The sequence below is a fragment of the Salvelinus fontinalis genome, chromosome 16 (assembly GCF_029448725.1).
Source record: "Salvelinus fontinalis isolate EN_2023a chromosome 16, ASM2944872v1, whole genome shotgun sequence".
Lineage (NCBI taxonomy): Eukaryota > Metazoa > Chordata > Actinopteri > Salmoniformes > Salmonidae > Salvelinus > Salvelinus fontinalis.
Window position 1 is genome coordinate 40,129,080 of NC_074680.1, and position 27,726 is coordinate 40,156,805.

At 40.3% G+C, this 27,726-nt stretch overlaps 2 protein-coding genes across 2 annotated transcripts; one reads left to right on the forward strand and one right to left on the reverse strand.

The window, feature by feature from the left end:
• The first annotated feature begins 313 nt into the window (after window positions 1–313).
• Window positions 314–10,598, forward strand: rmnd1 (required for meiotic nuclear division 1 homolog). Its single transcript, XM_055865428.1, has 12 exons — window positions 314–529; window positions 986–1,466; window positions 1,763–1,868; window positions 1,986–2,061; window positions 2,159–2,198; window positions 3,030–3,130; window positions 3,377–3,483; window positions 3,634–3,698; window positions 3,871–3,947; window positions 8,757–8,877; window positions 9,216–9,332; window positions 9,510–10,598. The coding sequence occupies exons 1-12, from the start codon at window positions 429–431 to the stop codon at window positions 9,540–9,542; spliced, it is 1,425 nt and encodes a 474-aa protein (XP_055721403.1). The 5' UTR covers window positions 314–428; the 3' UTR covers window positions 9,543–10,598.
• Window positions 10,599–27,595, reverse strand: LOC129813156 (A-kinase anchor protein 12-like). The gene is made up of 4 exons (XM_055865400.1): window positions 27,110–27,595; window positions 19,847–19,946; window positions 13,738–19,590; window positions 10,599–13,640 (listed from the first exon to the last, which is right to left on the reverse strand). The coding sequence occupies exons 1-3, from the start codon at window positions 27,224–27,226 to the stop codon at window positions 13,772–13,774; spliced, it is 6,036 nt and encodes a 2,011-aa protein (XP_055721375.1). The 5' UTR covers window positions 27,227–27,595; the 3' UTR covers window positions 10,599–13,640; window positions 13,738–13,771.
• Window positions 27,596–27,726: the final 131 nt, after the last annotated feature.

Sequence of the window (27,726 nt, forward strand, 5' to 3'; positions counted from 1 at the left end):
ACAATTGTTGGAAAAATTACTTGTGTCATGCACAAAGTAGATATCCTAACCAACTTGCCAAAACTATAGTTTGTTAATAAGACATTTGTGGAGTGGTTGAAAAACGAGTTTTAATGACTCCAACCTAAATGTATGTGAACTTCCGACTTCAACTGTATAGGAAGGAGTTCTTGGTTGATGGTTTCAATGTTTTCTGTTTCCTGGAGACTCCTGGAAACCGCACTGTATGGCAAGCACTTGGTTGAATCCATCAACCACATCAAACAGTCCATGAAATGAGACTCATTTCACCACAGGGGGTGCTGTTGTTCAAAATCCTCTAGTCGAGGATGACGCAAATTTGCGTCACCGCAACCAGGAAATGCAGTAACCGTTCAAATTAAACTTTATGCACAAGAAGGCTGCATTCAAACTGTCATGAGCATCTAATGCACATGTTTCACACCGAGTTAGAGGTGACTCAACGCAGATACTGTAGTTATTTTAACATGACAAGCATTAGAACATCTTGTTTTAGTAGCCTGATTTGGTGAGTTATTTTCTTTAAGCTAGCTAGCTAATGTTATAACTCTCATTGATTTGAAGATAACTAGCTACCTTGCAAGTGCTAGTGCACGAGAATTTCTTCATGGACTGTTTGATGTGGCATACATGCTTCGTGCTTTATTGTGAGCATCAGGAGCAACTACATTCTATTAACCAATGACCATAATGTCTGGAACGTTAATTGTAATCTGGCTAGCTACTTAGCTATTGCATGCATTTCCATTCAACAAAGGTCAATTTTCCTGGTACAAGAATTGAATGCATATAACTAAAACGTTAGTAATGTACAGTCCATGATGCATTTCTTTGTGTGAAGGTATTCAAATGGGTTCCTCTTGAGTAGAATAAACCTCATAGATATGTTGGTTCCATGATTTAGCTAGTCAATACCAATACAGTATGCTTATGTTTTCTCATCTCTTTGCATTCCTGTGTGTAGTCCAATCCATAACATGTTCTGGACACGGTTGTGCCGACTGAGGATCCAGAAGCCTTTGGGGAGTAGGACATGTGCCTATAGGTTCACCTCTGTCAAGCTGTCAGACCCTATCAAGCCACATGTACCACCTAGAACTCTACTAGCTCCCTGGACCACCACAGACTCTGGTCATCATAGGACGTGTCACTCAAGCGCACACATCCAACAGCATGGCTGGACTGTGAGACGAGACGGGGAGCGAGATGTTTTGTATGCGGCACGACATTTTAACACCTGTGTTCAGTCACTATCAGCTGTCCCTGATCAGCCCACCTCCACCAGACACTGGAGTTTCAGTATACAGAGAAGGTTTTATTCAACAGCTCCTGTTAAATCAGTGATGAAACCAGTGACTGTGCTTGGAAGTGGAAAAAAAATTCCTAAAGGCCCCAGGACCAAACAACCATCCAGAACCAATCAGCCGACCCCAAAGGAGGACAAGGTGAAGCCGTCCGTCCATCAATCAGATTAGAGGACTGGGAGATGCTTAATAAATGAACAACTGACTGAATGGATGGAGGGTGTGCTGAATGAACGTATGAATGGAATAGGTTTTATTGATGCCTAGTGAGGAAATTGGATGAGGTACATACAGGGACAGTACAGACCCACACACATCAGAGCATATAGACTTGAGCCCTATCTTAACATCTGATATTACCCAATTCTGATTCTTGATAATGTGGGGTAAAAATGTCATTAACAATGTTTGCATCCATGTTCTATCTGACCCCATAGGATATAATGCAGTGCATTGCCTATGCGACAGCAGACCAGTACCATCTGCCAACACTCTGCCATGACCTCATAGCCCACGGCTTCTACGAAGTAGACTTACCAAGAGGTAGGCCAACACCTTTTTACTTTACTTCATGGATACTGTAGGCTAATTGCTTACTCTTTTCATGGCTATGCAATATAACAAAATACACATTTTGATTATAATATATTTTAATTTCAGATGCCTCAAATGCACTCGTAATATGCACTGACAATGCCCAAAAACCCAGTGATAATGCAACAATGTTCTTCTTCAGGTATGTCCTCTTTTTTCTGTATGTTATTGGTTATGTCTTTTACAAAGCATATTGTTTTGTTTTTAATATTAATTAATTAAGCCATTTTTACTTCTAGGGAGGGATCAGTGGTCTTTTGGAATGTTGAAGAGAAAACAGTAAGAAGAATTCTGATCCTATTGCACATAAGAAGTCACAATAGTAATTATAGTTCTGATAATAACAAAAAAGATCACATTACACTCACTTAAAAATCACTAAGGAAAGGTGTGGTTCTCTTGAACCAGGTAGTCTAACACGCTGACCAAACCGCATGTGCAAAAGTTGATTTTGTTCGCCCACACCAGACGCGATCAGGACACAGGTTGAAATATCAAAACAAACTCTGAACCAATTATATTAATTTGGGGACAAGTCAAAAAGCATTAAACATTTATGGCAATTTAGCTAGCTAGCTTGCTGTTGCTAGCTAATTTGTCCAGTGATATAAACATTGGGTTGTTATTTTACCTGAAATGCACAAGGTCCTCTACTCCGACAATTAAGCCACAGATAAAACGGTAAACTTAATTAATTTCTCGTCATCTCTCCTCCTTCCTTCAGGCTTCTTTTTCTTCTTTGGACTTTATATGATGGTTGGCAACCAACTTTATGTTGCATTACCACAAAGATGAACTGAGTGTGGACCTCAGTTCACCTTTCAATCACCCATGTGGGTATATGCTCCTAAAAACCAATGAGGAGATGGGAGAGGCAGGACTTGCAGCTCTTTGAGCGTCACAAATAGAACCAAGTTCTATTTCAGCGCCTGGCTAGGCAGACGCTCGCGAGCAGTGTGGGTGTAATGATTGAATAACATGTATGTGTTAATTTATTTTGAAACGCGAGCGGTGTGGTCAGCATGTTAGCAGGTGATTTGTAGAGGGAGCTGCAGATATTGTCAGTTACAGATCAATAATGACATGCTATTGAACTGCTTTGTTTTTCAGATGAAGAAAGTGATGAGGATCTTGGAGCGGCATGAGATTCATCCCTACGAGGTAGCTCTGGTCCACTGGGAAAATGAAGAGATCAACTACACTATTGGAGAGTACGTCACCTGATTATGGTTGGTCGTTACAGATCAATGATTGCAGTTTCAATCATGTTATATGGATTACAGTAAAATGTCATTGTAGATTTCTGAAAAATGAATTACTTAATATATGTCTTTTAATATTTATCATTATTTAGTTTTCATTTGGATGATAATAACAATTGTGTTACTCTCCTGGGATAGGGCACAATTTGTTGTAAATCGTTGTCTTTAGTGATCAGTGTCTTTTGTTCAACCCAGGGGAAACTCAAAGCTACAACGTGGTAACTTCCTGCTGAACAGTGAAATAGATCCTGACAAGGCCGTGCTGGATAAATTTGCATTTTCAAATGCCCTTTCTTTGTCAGGTTAGCTGGAACGTTTTTCATGTTACTGTTTTTTGTTAATGTGTGAAACATAGCATTACTGTTAAACGGTCCAGGTGTATATACAGTACTATGGTGATTTATCCTTACAGTCCATATACTGCTCTCCCGTCTGTCTGGGTTTTGTTGCAGTGAAACTGGCCATATGGGAGGTGGCTTTGGATGACTTTGTGGAGTCGATTCAGTCAATTCCAGAGGTAGGTTAACAATAATCTGTGAACATTTTGGATCTCCACACTTGAGAAACAATCATCTCAAATCTTGAATAGAGAATCACGTAAAATCATCATTACAAATTGTTTGTCACTGTAAAAATCATTTGCCAGGGGTTCCTTCCAACTGACTAGATTATATGCACTTCCCATTCAGATGCTGAAATCTGGGAAAAAAATAAAGCTGTCCAGAGCAGAGGTTATGCAGAAGATCGGAGAACTCTTTTCTCTGAGGTAAAGTCAATTTAAAGCTGTGAATCTTAATTAGGGCTGTCCTGGAATAATACAAATCTTGGTCGACCGAAAGTCGTCTGTTCCAATCAATTGTTAAAAATGTTAAAACATGTTTTTTCCCATATATAGACACACCCTACGTGTTTTAATGAAATCAATTATGTATACGTTGAGCTTGTCTGATGCTTTAAGCTCACTGGTTGATGAAGTAAGACACAAATGACTCAAGAGGGAGCCAGAGATCAAGATGACCAGAAGATAAAAACCTTAACCTGTCCCGACTATCCTCCTCTTGTTCCTACTGGCTTTCTCAGATTCTGCCACTACTCTCCTGAAGTTGTCGGTAATAGTCTACACGTGGAGTCTGCAAACTTTGTCATGTGGAATGACCATTTATACGAACATTTCTACAGATCTGTTTGCCGGTTATGGTTTTCATATGCACATTTTCATGGAACAGTTTATTTTAGTTTATAATAAGTCTTTGTTTCTCAACATCATTGTCATGTGGTTGATCAAAATTCTATCCCAATCTAAATGTAAATGATACAAACCTAAAAGTAACTTATATTGCCAATTATGTCAACATTGCCTTGTCATTCTCAATGGATGTAAAAACAGACTTTGTTAGCTTGCTGTTTGAGGTGGAAAAAAACATTACTTTGAGAAACTCCACAGCTCATTAGTGGTGGTGCTTTAAGCCAATCAGAAATACCATGAGATACCTGAATGGGCACATTTTATATGCCTACATTTGCGAGCAGGCAAGGGAGCCTATAGGCCTACTTCTATGCGTAATCAGGTTACTCAACATTGACAGGAGCGCTCCAAACAAAAGACAATTACTAAATTGACAACTTGTAAATGGAATGAAATAAACCAAAACTTGAATGTATTAACAGACATTACCGTAAGCAAACAAACATTGTAGATGAGAAATTATAGGAATTAACAGTACATGTATTACTGGTGATATATGTAATGGGGAATTGATAGACACTAACAATCAAATGCAACAATTCACACAATTGAAGTTATGAAACAATGAATGTGCACAAATTGGCGGGAGAGCGCATTCTGGAGAGAGACGTGCATTGTGCAGCCACACTCCCCTTCTTCTTGGACTGTGCCATTCCCGCAGCCTCCGCAATGGATTAGTCTCAGCCTCCGCAATGGATTAGTCTCAGCCTCCGCAATGGATTAGTCTCAGCCTCCGCAATGGATTAGTTCATTGAAATGGGTGCGAATAAGACGGGTGTCTCATGTGCCATTAAAAAAAAAAGATATATAAAGTACCAGTCAAAAGTTTGGACACACCTACTTATTCCAGGGTTTTACTTTATTTGTACTATTTTCTACATTGTAGAATAATAGTGGAGACATCAACTATGAAATAACACATTGAATCATGTAGTAACCAAAAAAAGTGTTAAACAAATCAAAATGTATTTTATATTTGAGATTCGTCAAAGTAGCCACCCTTTGCCTTGATGACAGCTTTGCACACTCTTGGCATTCTCTCAACCAGCATCATGAGGTAGTCACCTGGAATGCATTTCAATTAATCAAATGTATTTATATAGCCCTTCTTACATCAGCTGATGTCACCAAGTGCTGTACAGAAACCCAGCCTAAAACCCCAAACAGCAAGCAATGAAATGAAATGAAATGAAAAACTCCCTAGGAAGGCCAAAACAGAGAGCCCAACAGGTGTGCTCTAATGCGTTTTGAGCCAATCAGTTGTGTGGTGGCAAAGTAGGGGTGATATACAGAAGAGCCCAATTTGGTAAAAGATCAAGTCCATTTTATGGCAAGAACAGCTCAAATAAGCAAAGAGAAATGACAGTCCACCATTACTTTAAGACAGGAAGGTCAGTCCATGCGGAAAATTTCAAGAACTTTGAACGTTTCTTCAAGTGCAGTCTCAAAAACCAGCAAGCGCTATGATGAAACTGGCTCTCATGAGGACCGCCACAGGAAAGGAAGACTCAGAATTACCTCTGCTGCAGAGGATAAGTTCATTAGAGTTACCAGCCTCAGAAGAACAATTAACTGCACCTCAGATTGCAGCCCAAATAAATGCTTCTCAGAGTTCAAGTAACAGACACATCTCAACATCAACTGTTCAGAGGAGACTGCGTGAATCAGGCTTTTGTGGTCGAATTTCTGCAAAGAAACCACTACTAAAGGACACCAATAATAAGAGACTTACTTGGGCCAAGAAACACGAACAATGGACATTAGACTGGTGGAAATCTGTCCTTTGGTCTGATGATTCCAAATTTTAGATTTTTGGTTCCAACCGCTGTGTCTTTGTGAGTCGCAGAGTAGGAGGATCTCGGAATGTGTGGTTCCCACCGTGAAGCATGGAGGAGGTGGTGTGGGGGTGCTTTGCTGGTGACACTGTCAGTGATTTTACTTAGAATTCAAGGCACACTTAACCAGCATGGCTACCACAGCAATACGCCATCCCATCTGGTTCGCGCTTATTGGGACTATAATTTGTTTTTCAACAGGACAATGACCCAAAACACACCTCCAGGATTTAAGGGCTATTTGACCAAGAGGGAGAGTAATTGAGTGCTGCATCAGATGACCTGATCTCCACAATCACCCGATCTCAACCCAATTGAGATGGTTTGGGATGAGTTGGACTGCAGAGTGAAGGAAAAGCAGCCAACAAGTGCTCAGCATAATTTGGGAACTCCTTCAAGACTGGTGGAAAAGCATTCCTCGTGAAGCTGGTTGAGAGAATGCCAAGAGTGTGCAAAGCTATCAAGGCAAAGGGTGGCTACTTTGAAGAATCTAAAATATATTTTTATTTGTTTAACACTTTTTTTGGTTACTTCATTCATCTTAACTATTATTCTACAATATCAAGTTTTAAAAATAAAGAAAACCCTTTAATGAGTAGGTGTTAACTTTTGACTGGTACTGTGTGTGTGTGTGTGTGTGTGTGTGTATATGTACAGTGGGGCAAAAAAGTATTTAGTCAGCCACCAATTGTGCAAGTTCTCCCACTTAAAAAGATGAGAGATGCCTGTAATTTTCATCATAGGTACACTTCAACTATGACAGACAAAATTAGAAACAAAAATCCAGAAAATCACATTGTAGGATTTTTTATGAATTTATTTGCAAATTATGGTGGAAAAATAAGTATTTGGTCAATAACAAAAGTTATCTCAATACTTTGTTATATACCCTTTGTTGGCAATGACAGAAGTCAAACGTTTTCTGTAAGTCTTCACAAGGTTTTCACACACTGTTGCTGGTATTTTGGCCAATTCCTCCATGCAGATCTCCTCTAGAGCAGGGATGTTTTGGGGCTGTTGCTGGGCAACACAGACTTTCAACTCCCTCCAAAGATTTTCTATGGGGTTGAGATCTGGAGACTGGCTAGGCCACTCCAGGACCTTGAAATGCTTCTTACGAAGCCACTCCTTCGTTGCCCGGGCGGTGTGTTTGGGATCAATGTCATGCTGAAAGACCCAGCCACATTTCATCTTCAATGTCCTTGCTGATGGAAGGAGGTTTTCACTCAAAATCTCACGATACATGGCCCCATTCATTCTGTCCTTTACACTGATCAGTCGTCCTGGTCCCTTTGCAGAAAAACAGCCCCAAAGCATGATGTTTCCACCCCCATGCTTCACAGTAGGTATGGTGTTCTTTGGATGCAACTCAGCATTCTTTGTCCTCCAAACACGACGAGTTGAGTTTTTACCAAAAAGTTATATTTTGGTTTCATCTGACCATATGACATTCTCCCAATCTTCTTCTGGATCATCCAAATGGTCTCTAGCAAACTTCAGACGGCCTGGACATGTACTGGCTTAAGCAGGGGGACACGTCTGGCACTGCAGGATTTGAGTCCCTGGCGGCGTAGTGTGTTACTGATGGTAGGCTTTGCTACTTTGGTCCCAGCTCTCTGCAGGTCATTCACTAGGTCCCCCCGTGTGGTTCTGGGATTTTTGCTCACCGTTCTTGTGATCATTTTGACCCCACGGGGTGAGATCTTGCGTGGAGCCCCAGATCGAGGGAGATTATCAGGGGTCTTGTATGTCTTCCATTTCCTAATAATTGCTCCCACAGTTGATTTCTTCAAACCAAGCTGCTTACCTATTGCAGATTCAGTCTTCCCAGCCTGGTGCAGGTCTACAATTTTGTTTCTGGTGTCCTTTGACAGCTCTTTGGTCTTGGCCATAGTGGAGTTTGGAGTGTGACTGTTTGAGGTTGTGGACAGGTGTCTTTTATACTGATAACAAGTTCAAACAGGTGCCATTAATACAGGTAACGAGTGGAGGACAGAGGAGCCTCTTAAAGAAGTTACAGGTCTGTGAGAGCCAGAAATCTTGCTTGTTTGTAGGTGACCAAATACTTATTTTCCACCATAATTTGCAAATACATTCATAAAAAATCCTACAATGTGATTTTCGGGATTTTTTCCCCCTCATTTTGTCTGTCATAGTTGAAGTGTACCTATGATGAAAATTACAGGCCTCTCATCTTTTTAAGTGGGAGAACTTGCACAATTGGTGGCTGACTAAATACTTTTTTGCCCCACTGTATGTATATATATATTTATTTATTTGCTACTGCTCGACTAAAAAAATATCGGTCGGCCAACAGCATATCGACCAGTTGAATATTTGGGTTCAGCCCTACTCTTGTTTTATAAAACATTTGCGCGAACTGAATTGTATTGTATTACATTTTACACGGTATCAACCTGAGCTCTGACCTGCTGTTATGTTGTTCCAGTCACTGTATCAACCTGAGCTCTGACCTGCTGTTATGTTGTTCCAGACACTGTATCAACCTGAGCTCTGACCTACTGATCACGCCAGACTTCTACTGGGACAGAGAGAACCTGGAGATGCTCTATGACAAGACATGTCAGTTCCTCAACATCAACCGCCGGGTCAAGGTAGGGGGGGCTATAATATAATAATATATGTAATTTACCAGATGCTTTTATCCAAAGCGATTTACAGTCATCGGTGCATATATTTTACATATGGTCTGTGTCTTATTCATCGAGTTTATGGATCATATTTGATAAGATTTTGAATTGATCATATTTGGAAGCAGATGCAGCATTACTTGTAAATGTAGATATGTTGTTTCTTCTGGGATATAGTCCACTTTAGCCATAGGCAGCAAACCTTAAAAAAATGCTTGTCGTTATGCAAGAAATTAGAGTTGCATTGAAATCCATTTGCAGCAGTGGGGCCTACAGTTGCCTGTTGTCCTGTTGTTTTTCAGGTAGTGAATGAGAAACTGCAGCACTGCACTGAGCTGACAGACCTAATGAGGAACCACTTGAGTGAGAAGCACAGCTTGAGGCTGGAGTGGATGATCGTCATCCTCATCACTATCGAGGTCAGAACCTAACGCACACCTCCTCTAACTACATGGTTTATGTTCTGGTGATGAGGATGGTTATGATTAAGATTATAGTGTTTCTAGCATTATCATGAACAAATACAAGAACAAATTGTAGCCTTATCATTAAATGTTTGATATCCTATCACTAATCTTTTGGTTTGGTTTCTTCAGGTGTTGTTTGAAGTTGGCAGAATGATTTTCTGAAGAGCTTCATCAGCGACGATAAAATACAGATTTAAGGAAAGAAAAAGACTAAGAAATACCTATTTTTGTAAGTACATTAAATTATGACCATAATGAACAAGACATTGAAAAGAAGGCTAAGCTTTGACCCCAAAGAATGTAACTTATTGAACATAAGAAAATCGCACAACTACGGTAGACTTACTGTTCGTTAACACTAGCAGCGATGGAATGGGATTTGATTTATTAGGATCCACATTAGCCAACGCCAATGGTGACAGCTAGTCTTACTGGGGTCCAACACATAACATCAAATACTTTACAATTGACATAAATGTAAAGACATGTAGTGTATGTGTGTGCATCTATTAGTTACACATACATGTCAGTACATACACACAAGTAGGTCACACGGGGGAAAGGAATCGTGAGGTGTTGCTTTGCAAGAAGTATCACATTTTCAATGGAAGGACAGCCTTGATACAAATTGAGAAATATCACTGTAGAAGATAGGATTTTGGTTGGTGGAACGAGGCTGAGAAGAAGAGAAGTTCACATTGAAGCAAATCACCAGTGTCTGTGCCACAAAATGTAAATGATAGCCAACCGAGGGAGGAAATGTCTCACTAGCTCACTTTGTGACTGTTGGATTTCTGTTCAAAATATGTATCCAAATGTACTCATTAATATATAAATGGTGTTTGTGGCTTTATATGCTTGAGTTTGTTTGTATTTAAACTTAAAATTGCCCATGTGTATTGATTAACTGTATGTATTTTATTTATTTATTTGGAGACATACATTTCTGTTTGTCTTCATTCTAGCAAACTGTATGATAATTCAAACCAATCCAATGTTTCATGGTCCCAGTGACTTGTCTGTAAGAAGCTGAGCCCTATTAGAGCTTCAGGTCAATAAGAAGATGCTAATTGTAAATGGTCTTACCATGTCAAATGTTATTCAGGTTCACGATGTGATAAAGATCAACAGCACTTAAATGTAGTGACAGCTGTCATCTCCTGTGTGAAATTTTGTGTGTTTTGATTCATAAAATAAAGTGGAGTAAACTTAATTGCATATTGTAAGTACTGTACGTGTCTTGCTTTATTTAGTATAGGTAGAACCATAGTGACAGAACCATAACTTGTATATAAGAAAGGCCCTGAGAGGCTCGGAGTGGTCCTTCAGGCTGTATGTAAACCCCTTTATCTGGCTCGGAGGACTGCTCGGGGTCCAGCCAATATCTACAGTTGAAGTCGGAAGTTTACATACACTTAGGTTGGAGTCATTAAATCTCTGTTTTCAACCACTCCACAAATTTCATGTAAACAAACTATAGTTTCGGCAAGTCGGTTAGGACATCTACTTCGTGCATGACACAAGTAATTTTTCCAACAATTGTTTACAGATTATTTCACTTAATTCACTGTATCACAATTCCAGTGGGTCAGAAGTTTACATACAATAAGTTGACTGTGCCTTTAAACATCTTGGAAAATTCCAGAAAATTATGTCATGGCTTTAGAAGCTTCTGATAGACTAATTGACATAATTTGAGTCAATTGTAGGTGTGGATGTATTTCAAGGCCTACCTTCAAACTCAGTGCCTCTTTGCTTGACATCATGGGAAAATCAAAATAAATTGATCTCTACAAGTCTGGTTCATCCTTGGGAGCAATTTCCAAACGCCTGAAGGTACAACGTTCATCTGTACAAACAATAGTACGCAAGTATAAACACCATGGGACCACGCTGCCGTCATACCGCTCAGGAAGGAGACGCATTCTGTCTCCTAGAGATGAACGTACTTTGGTGTGAAAAGTGCAAATCAATCCCAGAACAACAGCAAAGGACCTTGTGAAGATGCTGGAGGAAACAGGTACAAAAGTATCTATACCCACAGTAAAACGAGTCCTATATCGACATAACCTGAAAGGCCGCTCAGCAAGGAAGAAGCCACTGCTCCAAAACCGCCATAAAAAAGTCAGACTATGGTTTGCAACTGCACATGGGGACAAAGATCGTACTTTTTGGAGAAATGTCCTCTGGTCTGATGAAACAAAAATAGAACTGATTGGCCAGTATGACCATCGTTATGTTTGGAGGAAAAAGGGGTGGGCTTGCAAGCCGAAGAACACCATCCCAACCGCGAAGCACGGGGGTGGCAGCATCATGTTGTGGGGGTGCTTTGCTGTAGGAGGGACTGGTGCACTTCACAAAATAGATGGCATCATGAGGATGGAAAATTATGTGGATATATTGAAGCAACATCTCGAAGACATCAGTCAGGAAGTTAAAGCTTGGTCGCAAATGGGTCTTCCAACTGGACAATGACCCCAAGCATACTTCCAAAGTTGTGGCAAAATGGCTTAAGGACAACAAAGTCAAGGTATTGGAGTGGCCATCACAAAGCCCTGACCTCAATCCTATAGAAAATGTGTGGGCAGAACTGAAAAAGCGTGTGCAAGCAAGGAGGCCTATAAACCTAACTCCGTTACACCAGCTCTGTCAGGAGGAATGGGCCAAAATTCACCAAACTTATTGTGGGAAGCTTGTGGAAGGCTAGCCGAAACGTTTGACCCAAGTTAAACAATTTAAAGGCAATGCTACCAAATACTAATTGAGTGGATGTAAACCTCTGACCCACTGGGAATGTGACGAAAGAAACAAAAGCTGAAATAAATCATTCTCTCTACTATTATTCTGACATTTCACATTCTTAAAATAAAGTGGTGATCTTAACTGACCTAAGACAGGGAATTTTTACTAGGATTAAATGTCAGGAATTGTGAAAAACCGAGTTTAAATGTATTTGGCTAAGGTGTATGTAAACTTCTGACTTTAACTGTATATGACAAAACAGTTGTGCAAATTTTTAACATTGTGGTAATAAAAAGATTAGCATTTTATTTCATTAACCGCTTTGAAATATAAAAATGTCCATGCAACTCTTATGTTTTGCATTTAGATATTAGTTAATATTACATTAACAGGAATATATAATTTCTACAAAGGTTATCAGGTTTACATAATTTGTTACAAGAAGTCAAAAGAAAAACAATACATATACACACACATTGAAACTATTGCAAAGGTAGAAACAAGCTGCCATCATGACATTGCATAAGCATTCAATAAGGCTATGTTCTGCAATAGTTTTAAAATCTGAAATTAAACTTACCAAATATATTTGTAGTTATAGACAAACAAAGCCAGTATGTGTGACTTGTTAACAAAATAGCTTTACATATATGTTCACAGGCCAAAAAACTAATACACAAATATAGTTTTGTCTTTCAGATGCAACTAGTGATAAAATAAGCATTTTGTATCAGTATTTTGGTCTGTGTCAACTAACCATTGCGGTGCATAGTTTGCAAACTTTGCATATAGTAAGTCAACTATATAATTCTATGAGATGATGAAGATCAATGGCAATATTTAAAGGAATGATCTCATTCGTGCAAATGCAATGTGATACAAATTCTAGTCACTACACATCTCTGAGCAAATGTTATATTACTGGTATGTGCTGATTTGAGCAAACATTTACTGTCTGACGGAAGACTGATAAAACACAGAAAGATCCTGAAAAAATCTACATACCTGTATATCTAATCACAGTTTGTCTTTGCATTCTTTTGGTGAGCAGTGGGTAAATATGTCCTGTGTTGAATGTAATGTGAGTGTATTATATGTTGATACAAATAAATGTTAGACTACTGTTCAATCCACAAATTACATTATGAGTAAAGAAAATTAAACTCAGATACTCTGTGTAAAATAAACGTATCTGATGCAAAGGGAAGGACAAATTGTCTTAATTCAAACATAGATAATATGTAGTATAAATTATCATACCTCCAACTTCTGATAATATGACATGAACAGGAACAAGGATTGTATTCAAAGAGGTACAAGTACTTAACAGACATACTGATATAATAGCCTTGCAACTAATGTGAATGTATCCAAAGAGCTGAAGAAGGTCTCTAGATGCAAAAGTGTGCTTGGTAATGGAAGTCAGGATGGATGCAGCTTTACCTCCGTTGTGGTGGGTCATCATTCGTGTATGGACTTCTACCTTCTCTTTCAGGGATTCCTTGGTAGTCCAGCACTCTTTTAGAACGAAAAAGGACAGACATTATTTCAGTATACTCCTTCAAGTACTTAAAACCAAAAGTAATATAACGAGAAATTAAAAGGACTGACTTACCATAATACATCAGTTTGTTGGAATGGCTGAAGTCTCATTTGTTTTCACTTATAGATTGAAAGCTTTGAGGCTCAAGTGCAATATCAAAGACCTCTTCACTGACCTGCAGCATCTCCTCTACTCCTCCACCTATTTTGTTGCTCGGAACTTCTAAGACATGGGATTTTACTGTGCCAAAATCTTCCTCAGCATCCAGCCACACTTCTTGGTCATTCTCGTCCTCTGTGTGTAGGATAGACTCTTCTGCATTCATCATTACCTCTTCTGCTTCAGGGTTTGGGGTGCACACCACTAGTTCAGTTCGGGTATGCAGTGGTGCTGGAATCGTATGCAGTGGTGCTGGAGGGGTATGCAGTGGTGCTGGAGGTGCAGTGTCATTTGTTTGCTCAATTTGACTGATTTCACAAAGTTGAGTACTTTCCATTGATTCTGTTGGAACACAGTCAGTATTCACAGCACTTTTTGCAGTAGTACTTGCACTTTCTATTGATTCTTTCAGAAAGCTATCAGTGTTCACTGCAGTAGTACTTGGAGGTGGCCAAATAGCAAGTGGTGGTGAATCCAATCCTGCAGACACCACTCCAGCGTCTCTGGGTTCAATGTGAAGATGGATATGGACATGGGATTCAATAGATAGTCTCTTTTCAAATGATTCAACTGATTCCTTTGCTGATTGTACTACCATTGCAACCAGTTCTTTCTCATGCCCACTGGTAGAGTCTGAATCTACTTCGGACGCAATAATAAATTCAACCTCCGTTCCATAAACTTCTTGCACATTTGACTGCAAACAGGACTCTACAAATGTATTGGGAACTATGTCATCTGGTACTTTGTCAACCTCGAAAGTAGACTCTGCAAATGTCTCGGGAGTTGTTCTATCCTCACATACTGTATCAACTTTGAGAGAAATTGAGGGCTCAGTTTCTTTGTCTGAAAGTTTGTGCACAATTCCCTGAGTATTAAGTTCTAAGTAGTTTTCAAATAAGTACATTTTATTTTGCACCTGTGCAGCTACACCTGTACATCCTTGAGCATCTGTAACTGCCACCACTGGTATACCCTCTGGTGATTTAGAAACTTCGGCTTCACTCGTTAATTCAATTTCAGCCTTTTCACTTGATTGTGGTACAACATTGGAGTCAGCTTCTGATGAGTTCTGCTGTACATGTTGGAGTATTTCTTGAGTTATAATACTGCTTTCCTCTTCAAACATGGCCTCCTCAATCTTCTCAATGGCATTCTCACCCTCTCCATTGTCCTCCATTTTGTCACAAATGTCTATGACTTCCTTAACATCGGTTGAGGAAACCACCTCAAGTGCTGTCTCCAGAATCGCTTCAGCTGACCCAATCTCAGCATTTGCCTCCGTCACTTGCACTTGGATCTCATGACCCTTGACATCAGTTAAGACCACAAAAACTGCATCAACAATTGCTTCAGCTGATTCAATCTCTACATCCATCTCTTGTACTTTGATCTCATGATCAGTGACATCAGTTAAGCCAACTTCAAGCACATTCTCAATAATTACTTGAGCAGACTTTAGCTCTGCATCCGCCACTTGTACTGTGATCTCGTGATCGTCAGTTGTGCCCAACTCAAGGGTTGTCTCAACATGTGCTTCAGCTGATTCAATCTCAGCGTTCACCTGTTGTACAAGAGTCTCATGATCATTGACATCAGTTGAGCTAACTTCAAGCACTGTTTCAACAGTTTCTTCAGCTGACTTTATCTCTGCATCCGTCACTTGTACTCGGATCTCAAGACCATCAACAAACTGTGCTGATGGCACATTCTTCCTCATAACCATGTCCCCTTTCTTTAGTGTCTGAACCATAGAAGAGTCTACAAGTGGGCTTAGAGCACCCACACAATCCATTTTCTCTGGGGATTCTACTTCAGGTGCCACTATGCCAATCAAAGATTCCAAAACATTTGATGATTCTAACTTCAGAACGTCAGGTATTGCAGTAGCGACATCTTGAACATCACATGTGATTGTTTCTGCAACTGGTGTATTCTCCTTGTCTGCAGAATCTTCCGAAACATCCTCCGAAACATATTTTTCTTCTTTAAGAGTGACCTCCGTGAGAGCCTGTGTGAAAACAAGTTTGTTTGTGACCGACACTTCCAGGCGCTCTGTATCAGGCTGTGGAGTGTCTTCTGCTATGGCCTTTCCTTCAACCTGAGCTACACCCTCTTCTGAATTAACAGTGGCTACTGGTCTTATCTCTTCTAACTTGTTTACCAATTCTGTTTGTTGGTCCTTTTCAATTTTTATATGCATGATTGGAATTGATTCATCTTCAGCTTTATGTACCTCATCTGTAGTGATTCCTGCAGAACCAGACTCTTCAGTTTCCTCAGGTGCCAACTCTTTGGGTACTACCTTGCTGACTTCTAATGGACACTCCACCACATGAGTCACTGGGCTTTCATCAACAGCATCTATTTGTTGCGACTCTTCACCTGTGCAGATTACAACTGCGTCGGATTTTTCATGAGCTGTCAAAACTGTTGCTTCCGTCTCTTTTGGTGTCTGTAATATTTGTGGAGAAACTGAAACGGTAACTGCTTCCAAGTGCGAGTCTTTTGTAATTACCGATGAGAGGGTTGGGGTTCTGTTAATGATTTCAACCGCCTCATGCAGAATTACCTCTGTGTCTTTCAACTCGTATTCTGCAGGCACAGGCGTTGTGTTGCCTGATGTTTTGGGAGACTCCTCTGTCAGCTGTGACACTGCTGAAACCATTTCTGTTGATTCATCATCTAGAGGTTCTGGGGCAGTGACTGCTTCAGACGTCAACTCGATTAGGTCCTCGGCTATGGTATCGTCTCGAGTGGCTTCTTCAGCAGTGGACACTTGTGTGGCAATGGTCTCCTCTATTACGCCTTCCTCAGGTATATCACTGAGTTGCTGATGTTTACTTATGAATTCCGTAAGATCCTCAAAGTCTTTCGTAGCAGTGGGGGATGTTGATGGGGCCAACTGCTCCACAGTATCTTTGGCTTGAGCCTTCTCTGCTTCAGTGGGCAGGGTGTCTTTGGATATGGCCGATTCGGTGACCAGCCTAGAGACATCTGGCTGGGTTATTTCTTCTGTAATGTGTAATGGAGTTTCTATAACAGCCTCAGTTAATATTCTGTGTTTCTCTCCTAGCTCTTCTGCATCAAACTCGGACATGGGGACCACTGCTGGTGTTTCAGAGTCCTCCTCATCATCTGATCCAACACCTTTATCTGCCTCGTCAGAAGATATTGGTTCCTGCTTTCCTCCATTCTTTCGCTTTTTGCGTCCAGGGAGGAGTTTCTTTAGAGAAAATGAAGACTCCTCTTTGGTGATTTCGCTGTCAGATGCCATCTGCTCTGGTGAGCTAACTTTGCTGGCCTCCTCGGTTTTTGCCTTCCTATTTGAGGTGACCAGCTTTTTAAGGGATTTCCATGTTGACCCCCCTTCACTCTCTAAGGGACTTACAGCTTGCTCAGGGGAAGAGGTCAAATGTTCATAACCTCCCTCCTGAGAACTGTCCAGTGGAGACTCTGCAGTGTTTCCAGGTTCACTTAGTGTTTCACCTTCATTCATGGGTGCTTCCTCCTCTGAGTCAGATGTTTTTCTTCCCCTCCTCTTTGCAGATCCACATAGGAGGGCCTCCCAAGAAACAGACATTTCTACTTTCTTTTTGGTCTCTTCTGTGAAACGTTCTAGTACCTGCTCTCCTTCACATTGCTTTGGCTCCTCATGTGAGCCTACAAGTGCTAACTCATCCTCACTCTCAGAAGATCTTTTGGGACGTCTTGTGGGCGTCATTAGCTTTTTGAAAGAAGTCCAGGTGCCATCCTTTTTCCTTTCACCGTCAGAGGTTACATCACTATCTGATTCGTGGCTTGACCCTAACGGAGCAGACATTTTTACCTGTTCTGCTGCTAATTCTTCTGTTGAAGAGGCAGGATGTTCTCCTCTCTGGTACTCCTCTGACTCTGTGGATGACAGTAAATCCTCAGTAACATGCTCACCAGACCTGGTCAACTCATCTGATTTCTTACCTCTCCGCTTCCTAGAAAGCTTCTTCAAACCAGCCCCATATAAGAGCTTCCTGAGTGGACTTCCTTGGTTTTTAGCTTTCTCTTGTGAGCTAAGAAGTTCAGCTTCATTTGAGATAACTGTGTGGAATCCCAAAGAAGGAGACTGCTCTTCTTGGACAGGACTTCCTTGGCTTTTAGCTTTCTCTTGTGAGTCAAGAAGTTTAGCTTCATTTGTTTCAGCTTCATTTGTTTCAGCTTCATTTGAGGTAACTGTCAGTAATACCTTAGGAGCTGGCTCCTCTTCAGGAACATATTCTGTGACTGTGACGAATCCCCATGAATGAAACTGTCCTTCAAGACTTTCCTGGATTTTAGCTTTCTCTTGAGAGCTAAGAAGTTTGTCTTCATTTGTTTCAGCTTCATTTGTTATAACTGTTACAAATCCCAAAGAAGGAGACTGCTCTTCAAGAATATCCTGGACTGAACTTCCTTGACTTTTAGCTTCCTCTTGAAAGCTAAGAAGTTCAGCTCCATTTGAGATAATTGTCTGTAATTCCTCAGTAGCTGGCTGCTCTTCAAGGACATCCTCTCTATTGTCACTAATTTTAGGGACATTACTCATCATCAGTTCAGGGACATTGGATGTCTCAGCCATCAGGGAATCTGTTACTGTCTCTTGAACTTCATTCTCATTTTGTTTCCCCTCAATGACCGATATTGTCTCAACATCTGGACTGATCTCGTCTTTTGTTTGTTCTTGCTCAAGACTAGCTTCCTCTGGTGTGTTTACATCCTCCTGTTTTTCAATGCTTTGCAGTTCGCGGTCTTTCTCAACAGTTTCATCTTTGGGTGTTTCCTCTCCTAAATATTTTTTATTTTTATTTAAACCAGCGAAGATTCCCGTGGTGAAAAACTTCTTAATCGGGGATATAATTTCTTCTTCAACATCCGGAATGGTTGGTGCTGGTGTGTCTGTCTCTTCAGTAGGGATTACTTCCTCCTTGACTTCGTCCTTGGGTTCCTCATTGACCTCTTCTTTGGGTTCTGTCTTGGGTTCTTCCATGACTACCTCCTTAGGTTCCTCCTTGGGTTGTTTCATGGGTTGCTTGACCTGCTTGTGTATTTTTCCTGTCAGGAAAAAACGTTTAAATGGAGACATTTCTTCAACTATAGGAATGGGTATGGCTGGTGCCTCTCCCTCTGCCTGTGCCACTTCTTCAGGAGTGATTTCCTCCTTTGATTCTATCGTTTCAGTGGTCTGTTCCTTGGTGGTTTCATTAAGGAACTCTTCAAATGTGAGGTCCGTCATCGTAGGATGAGAGGTAGAATCATCAGCCGGTTCCACTGGTGAATCAGCAACAACGTTGGTCGGTGCTTTGTCAATATATGCTTCTAGTGTATCATCTACAAGGTCTGGTATATGGCCAACACATTCTTTTATCGTATCATCAGTCAGATCCTCAGGCGTGCTCTGCTCAGTATTCTCCTCAGCATTATCTATAGTGGTCTCCTCTGTATCCTTGCTGTCTTCGGGAATACGTGCTTCACCCTCTTCTTTCTTAGGGCTCACTTCTGGTATTGTGTCAGAGTCTTTTTTCAATGTGAATTTTAAACCAATTGAACTGAAGAACTTTTTAAAACTATCATTGACTTCATTCAATTTAACGTCTGTTTCAGTCTCATTTGTTGATGCTTCGTCGTCTGCATCCGGTGATTCCTTCCCATCACTGTCTGCATTTTCCAGAGGCGGTACCTCCTCTGTGAGAGTCTCTATCATCTCCGGAATGTCCTCTTTCTGAGAAACAATAGATGAATTTGTCTCACCAACTGTAATGAGAAACAAATATGCATTACTCAAAACTGTTCAATTGTGGGCTAATTGCCTGATTCATATGAATAACTAATAATTATAAACTACTTAACTCTTTACAGCCCCCTATAAAGCTTAATGGGAAGTGTTAACCAATATCATAACATTGTAAAAACTTGAGGAAACAATTGAACTCTTTATCAAGAAATCGAAAGTAAATCCTTTCTCATACAGACACACAAACTAACGCTCTTCCAAACTGTGATGACTCACCCTCTGCAACGACTCCGTCTTCACACAGGAAATTGACCTCCTCAGTCTGGTCCTCTGCTTTTTCACTCAGTCCGGAGATCTGTCCATTCTTTTGGAGTAACTAAAATGGAGAAGGGAACATTTTAGATATACCAGTGCATTCGGAAAGTATTCAGACTAGAGGTCGACCAATTATGATTTTTCAACGCCAATACCGATTATTGGAGGACCAAAAAAAAGCCGATACCGATTAATCAGACGATTTTTATATATATATATATTTGTAATAATGACAATTACAACAATACTGAATGAACACTTATTTTAACTTATTATAATACATAAATAAAATCAATCTAGTCTCAAATAAATAATGAAACATGCTCAATTTGGTTTAGATAATGCAAAAACAAAGTGTTGGAGAAGAAAGTAAAAGTGCAATATGTGCCATGTAAAAAAGCTAACGTTTAAGTTCCTTGCTCAGAACATGAGAACATATGAAAGTTGGTGGTTCCTTTTAACATGAGTCTTCAATATTCCAAGATAAGAAGTTTGAGGTTGTAGTTATTATAGGATTATTTCTCGCTATACCATTTGTATTTCATATACCATTGACTATTGGATGGTCATATCCGGAAACTATCATTTCGAAAACAAAACGTTTATTCTTTCAGTGAAATACGGAACCGTTACGTATTTTATCTAACGGGTGGCATCCCTAAGTCTAAATATTGCTGTTACATTGCACAACCTTCAATGATATGTCATAATTATGTAAAATTCTGGCAAATTAATTACGGTCTTTGTTAGGAAGAAATGGTCTTCACACAGTTCGCAACGAGCCAGGTGGCCCAAACTGCTGCATATAGCCTGACTCTGCTTGCACTGAACGCAAGAAAGTGACACAATTTCCCTAGTTAAAATAAATTCATGTTAGCAGGCAATGTTAACTAAATATGCAGGTTTAAAAAGATATACTTGTGTATTGATTTTAAGAAAGGCATTGATGTTTATGGTTAGGTACACATTGGTGCAACGACAGTGCTTTTTTCACGAATGCGCTTGTTAAATCATCACCCGTTTGGCGAAGTAGGCTGTGATTCAATGACAAATGAACAGGCACCGCATCGATTATATGCAACGCAGGACAAGCTAGATAAACTAGTAATATCATCAACCATGTGTAGTTAACTAGTGATTATGTTGAGATTGATTGAGACTGTCACGCAGTCTCCTCGTGGAGTGCAATGTAATCGGCCATGATCGGTGTCCAAAAATGCCGATTACCGATTGTTATGAAACCTTGAAATCGGCCCTAATTAATCGGCCATTCCGATTAATCGGTCGACCTCTAATTCAGACCCCTTCCCCTTTTCCACATTTTGTTACGTACAGCCTTATTCTGAGAAAAAATAAGAATCCCGCACACTGCTCTTGATAGTATCACTGCTCTTTAATAAGCTTACGTATCAGTCTCACGACCTTCGTCAGAACTTTACATTACAGCCTTATTCTGAAATATATTTAAAAAAACATTTAATCAATCTACACACAATATCCCATATTGTCAGAAGTGAAAACAGGATTTTAGAATTTTTTGCAAATGTATTAAAAATAAAAAACAGATGCAGTACACCTGTGGTAAGTTCAATTGATTGGACATGATTTGGAAAGTCACACCTGTCTGTATAAGGTCCCACTGTTGACAACGCATGTCAGAGCAAATACCAAGCCATGAGGCCAAAGGAATTGTCCGTAGAGTTCTGAGACAGGATTGTGTCGAGGCACAGATCTGGGGAAGGGTACGAAAAAATGTATGTACCAAAACATGTCTGCAGCATTGAAGGTCCCCAAGAACACAGTGGCCTCCATCATTCTAAATGGAAGAAGTTTGGAACCACCAAGATTCTTCTTAAACTGAGCAATCGGGGGAGACGGGCCTTGGTCAAGAACCCGATGGTCACTCTGACGGAGCTCCATAGTTCCTCTGTGGAGATGAGAAAACCTTCCAGAAGGACAACCATCTCTGCAGCACTCCACCAATCAGGCCTTTATGGTAGGTTGGCCAGACGAAAGATTAACGGAGCAAAGTACAGAGATCCTTGATGAAAACTTGCTCCAGAGCGCTCAGGACCTCAGACTGGGTGAAGGTTCACCTTCCAACAGGACAATGACCCTAAGCACACAGCTAACACAACGCAGGAGTGGCTTCGGGACAAGTCTCTGAATGTCCTTGAGTTGCCCAGCCAGAATCTGGACTTGAACCAGATCGTACATCTCTGGAGAGGCCAGAAAATAGCTGTGCAGCGACGTTCCCCATCCAACCTGACAGAGCTTGAGAGGATCTGCAGATAGAAATGGGAGAAACTCCCCAAATACAGATGTGCCAAGCTTGTAGCGTCATACCCAAGAAGACTCGAGACTGCAATCACTGTAAAGGGTCTGAATACTTATGTAAATGTGATATTTCTGTTTTTGCTTTGTCATTATGGAGTATTGTGTGTAGATGGATGAGGAGGGAAAAAAACAATTTAATCAATTTTAGAATAAGGCTGTAATGTAACAAAATGTGGAAAAAGTCAAAGGGTCTAAATACTTTCCGAATGCACTGTATACACAACATAGCTTAAATGTATGAGAAGTCCCTTTCCTCAGAGTCATATTTCCCCTTGGGAGAAAGGGGGGACAGCATGTTATCTTGTAAAATGGTATTGCTTTTAACTCAGGAACCAGGATGTCCTCCATGAAGTTTGGATCATTTTGCATTCTAGAAATCTGATAATTTACCTCCTCAGACAAGTGATATTGGAAAATGTGGGTTACTAACGGAAACCACAGGCACAGATGATTAACAGTCATTTTTGTGCTGTGTTGAAATGCATTACGAGGAGACACCTACAGTATGATGCTCGCCATTCTATGACAGCTAGACAACAATGAACTAAGCAAATGTGCATGGGGGTGTCAGTATGTCTCAAATGAAACAATTACATGTTTCAGTCGCCATGTTGCATCACTGTTTGTGGTTCCAGTCACTCAATTCATGCATTGTTTTGACCTCGTTGACCTGCTGACCTGTAACATTATAATAACATTGTAATTTGAAAATATAACATTGCAGTACAAAAAAAATGCTGCCAAACACACAGTAAAGTACACGTCTTCCTTAATTTATTTCTATAATATGGTAATGTGTGATGCTTGCTACACTGTTTTTGGACCAATATGCATGAGACAAGGTGCAAAATTAACATTGCACATTGGTTCCTCATTTCATGACATTGCTTTTACATTGTGACATAATCGCGTGTCTTTTATTGACAGACTGAACAACCCACAGCTACTTTCCCTGTTTTGCCATCAGTCTTCACTGAGTAAAGCAAAGTGAAGCCTTCTACAGACTAAGTACCTCTTTAGGTTCTGCCCCAAATGGTACCTTCCTATTCCTTATTTAGTGCATTACTTTTGACCAGAGCCCTATGGGCCTTTAGTGCACTAAATAGGAAATAGTGTGCCATTTGGGATGCATACATTCTCTATTTATAGAGAACTTTGGCTCAGTTGGCTGAATCATAGCTGCTGCTGACTCATGATTCTATCCATCCCTGCTGTGGGGTGGTCCTCTAAAACAGCATATACTCACTCACACAGAGAGAGAGAGAGAGAGAGAGAGAAACCCACTAAAATGCTCTTAGGACTAAACCTGCTGTCAGCAACAAAGACATTGTTGTTGTTTACGTTTAATTCCTTAAAGAATATCGAAATTGGTCATCAAACCAGAACAAAAGAGAGTAGAAGTGATAATGTTTGGTAATAACTTATCGTGAATATGCATTGATTAACTATTTATCAGTGTTCACATACCAAAAAAAAAAAAAGTATTGAATTATTTTATTTATCAACGTTTGTTAAGCATTTATATGCATGCTCATTTACACATGCACATTTAGAGGAATTTATAACGGCTTAGTCATGAAAGTTATAAGGTGTAACAAAAGTATTTATTTAGGAATTTGAGTCCCCAAAGGCACAGCTAACAGACTTCCTGCACATCCACAACGCAGTTCATCATGTCTTGTTACAGTACATAGATAATCAATGTAGCTCTACACAGAGTGCAGAGAAGGTCAACTTTTATATCTCTCCGTTCAGGGACCCAAGCTTAACTTAGATACATCTAAGAAACCCCACCTCTTTAAGGAATACCTAGGATAGGATAAAGTAATCCTTCTGACCCCCCCCCCCCCCCCCCCCCCTTAAAAGATTTAGATGCACTGTTGTAAAGTGGCTGTTCCACTGGATGTCATAAGGTGAATGCACCAATTTGTAAGTCGCTCTGGATAAGAGCGTCTGCTAAATGACTTAAATGTAATGTAAATGTAAATGTAAGAATGAAAGGTCATCGTTCCACTAGTAGCGTTTCCCACTGCTATTCTATTATATGGTCTCCAATAACTGAAACAATATGGTAGAAAGTTTTAAAAAACTGGCTCATGATAGTGCAAATAATAACTTGACTTTCCAATGACACAGAATATGGTGTATCTCTTTACCAGGTTAGTCCCACTGAGGATGACATACTTATCCCAGGGAAGACCTGGCTAAGAGGCAACGTAATAATATCAACACACAATCAAAAGCCAAACATTAACTTGCAGATAAGTGGCAAAAAGGGCAGTGACACAATGTGTGATTGAATTACTTGTTCCTTTAATTTCTTATTCTTATTTGTACATTTTTTTATGTGCATTGTTGGTTAGGGGCTTGTAAGTAAGCATTTCACTGTAAGGTCTACACCTGTTGTATTCGGCGCATGTGACTAATACAATTTGATTTGATTTAGATATGAACAGTCCCTTACAGAGCTGTAAAGTATTTCCCTGTCTTTGACCATGCCTATTAACTTGAAGTCATATGTAGCCTAATAAGATAAATAAAAGCAAGCTATGGTCATAGAATTGGGAATGAGACTATTAGAATGGACATTGACCTTCTTATGAGGGTATAAAGATCAGCCATTTTGGTCAGGGAGTTGGTCAACCATGGTTTGCCAGTGCAGTGATAAGATATTGTGTTAAATAACAGCTAGCCATACAGCTTTAGAGGAATGATTCCATAAATGTTTCAAATTAATTGCCAATATGGCAACATTCCATTCAAACAGTGCAGTCAATCCACAGCCACACACTGGGTCAAATCACCCCTCTACGATTGAATAAGATCTCTATGGTTATGATAGCCTATGTATTGTGAGCATTATATTGACTCCATGTTATTGGAGGTAGCCTAGGAATTAAGAAAGTCTATAGAAATAAACAAAATAATAGCCTACATGTACTGTATCTAGTCATATCTAGAACCAAAAATAGAACACGTTTTACAATGGATGAATAAATGTATGTGGACAACGGCTCGTCGAACATCTCATTCCAAAATCATGGCCATTAATATGGAGTTGGTCCCCCCCTTGCTGCTATAACAGCCTCTACTCTTCTGGGAAGGCTTTCCACTAGATGTTGGAACATTGCTGCGGGAACTTGCTTCCAATCAGCCACAAGAGCATTAGTGAGGTCGGGCACTGATGTTGGGCGACTAGGCCTGGCTGGCAGTCTGCGTTCCAATTCATCCCAAAGGTGTTCGATGAGGTTGAGGTCAGGGCTCTGTGTAAGCCAGTACAGTTCTTCCACACCGATCTCGACAAACCATTTCTGTATGGACCTCACTTTTTTACACTGGAGCATTGTCATTCTGAAACAGGAAAGGGCCTTCCCCAAACTGCCACAATGTTGGAAGCACAGAATCGTCTAGAATGTAATTGTATGCTGTAGCATTAAGATTTCCCTTCACTGGAAATAAGGGGCCTGAACCATGAAAAACAGCCCCAGACCATTATTCCTCCTCCATCAAACTTTACTGTTTGCACTATGCAGTGGGGCAGGTAGCGTTCTCCTGGCATCCGCCAAACCTAGATTCGTCCATCGGATTGCCAGATGGTGAAGCATGATTTATTACTCCAGAGAACACATTTCCACTGCTCCAGAATCCAATGGCGGCAAGCTTTACACCACTCCAGCCGACACTTGGCATTGCGCATGGTGATCTTAGGCTTGTGTGCGGTTACTTGGCCATGGAAACCCATTTCATGAAGCTCCCGGTGAACAGTTATTGTGCTGACGTTGCTTCCAGAGGCAGTTTGGAACTTAGTAGTGAGTGTTGCAACCGAGGACAGACGTTTTTTTACGTGTTACGCGCTTCAGCACTCGGCGTTCCCGTTCTGCGTGCTTGTGTGGCCTACCACTTCACGGCAGAGCAGTTGTTGGTCCTAGACGTTTCCACTTCACAATACCAACACTTACAGTTGACCGGGGCAGCTCTAGCAGGGTAGAAATTTGACAAAATGACTTGTTGGAAAGGTGGCATCCTATGACGGTGCCACGTTGAAAGTCACTGTGCTCTTCAGTAAGGCCATTCTACTGCCAATGTTTGTCTATGGAGATTACATGGCTGTGCACTCAATTTTATACTCCTGTCAGCAACGGATGTGGCTGAAATAGCCGAATCCACTAATTTGAAAGGGTGTCCACATACTTTTGTATATATAGTGTATATTGTATAATCTCAGATTCTAAAACGCCATTTCTTTTTAGTCCTAGAAATGGCTAATATGTATCCTGGAAACATCATAGTTGGATAGTTTCCAATAGTGAACCATTTAATATGCATTTTATATAGGCTATGGCCTATTTCCACTGTTCAAAATACAGTACTTTAATTGTTTCAAATAATTTGGAATGCAGTGGAATACTTAGCAGATAAAACCAATACTGTATCAACTGCAAGTGGTTGTGTTTTTTTGTTAAACTAAGTATTTGGCACTGGGGCTCACTCACTTCAATCAACTGAATGACAAGCCTTATCACTGCAGCCCGACAAGAATAACACTTCACAGACAGTTGAGAAGCATCCCCTCATTATTATTGTGGGTTTAATTAGCGATAGAAGCCTTTCATTAAATGCCAGGAGACATAAATGCATTATCTGATTAGGCGAATAATGCCCGACCATTTGATAAGAATAAATAATAAGATACATTTATCATTAAATTAATGTAACAGTGTGTTGATTATTTATACACTCCTCTGTCCAATCATTTAAAATACTCCATAAATTCCACTGTTGCTATTTAAAGATATAAAGACTACAAATTAATGATGCTGTAGATATATAAATATGTTTCCCGTTGGTTAGTTATTAATACATCAGTCTGCTATATTTTCTTTTTACCTTCGCATCAGTACTCTCGCCACCCTGGACATCGTTCACACTTTCCTCATTCGCCACAGTTCCCCCGTCCTCGCTCTTGCTGCTATCCTCCGGCCGCCTAGATTCAGTCGCCCCCATGATCAAAACTATAGCGGCTCTCGCTCCTGTCCTGTGTGAGTCGATACCGACGTCAATGACACAGAATATAGCCAGAAATGAAAACAGCAGCAAAAGCTGTTGGGTATGATAGCTCTGACGCTGTGGCTTTCAAATGGTGCAGTCCGGCCCTCTTGTAAACTATTTTAGAAAAACACCCTCCCAGTTAACACATGTAGCCTACGACTCAATACGGCACGCCTTGCCTTGCTGCATCAAGTCTTATGAGTGCAGACTGAGAACCTGTCCTGGGATGACAATTGCAACAAGCAGAGGGCCAGTTGCACGCAGCTATCTTCCATTTAAGATGTGCTCTAATACTAAAATAAATTAAATCAAGAGCTCCTTTTAAAGGTGAATATCTGAATCTGATTCTTGCACATACCTCATAGGCCTATATACACTCCCCATTTAAAGGTGTCATAAGTATTTTCGACAGATTCACTTATATATTTATTAAAGTAGTCAAACGTTTCGTATTT

Bases quoted from the DNA above. Each gene is read 5' to 3' on its own strand.
- rmnd1 (XM_055865428.1), top strand. From the start codon at position 429: ATGCACATGTTTCACACCGAGTTAGAGGTGACTCAACGCAGATACTGT. The intron at 3,484-3,633 runs GTTAGCTGGAAC...GTTTTGTTGCAG, and splicing joins AAATGCCCTTTCTTTGTCAG to TGAAACTGGCCATATGGGAG. The intron at 8,878-9,215 runs GTAGGGGGGGCT...GTTGTTTTTCAG, and splicing joins ACATCAACCGCCGGGTCAAG to GTAGTGAATGAGAAACTGCA.
- LOC129813156 (XM_055865400.1), bottom strand. From the start codon at position 27,226: ATGGGGGCGACTGAATCTAGGCGGCCGGAGGATAGCAGCAAGAGCGAG. The intron at 19,947-27,109 runs GTAAAAAGAAAA...TCTCCATTTTAG, and splicing joins GCGAGAGTACTGATGCGAAG to TTACTCCAAAAGAATGGACA. The intron at 19,591-19,846 runs GTGAGTCATCAC...TTCTCATTACAG, and splicing joins AGACGGAGTCGTTGCAGAGG to TTGGTGAGACAAATTCATCT.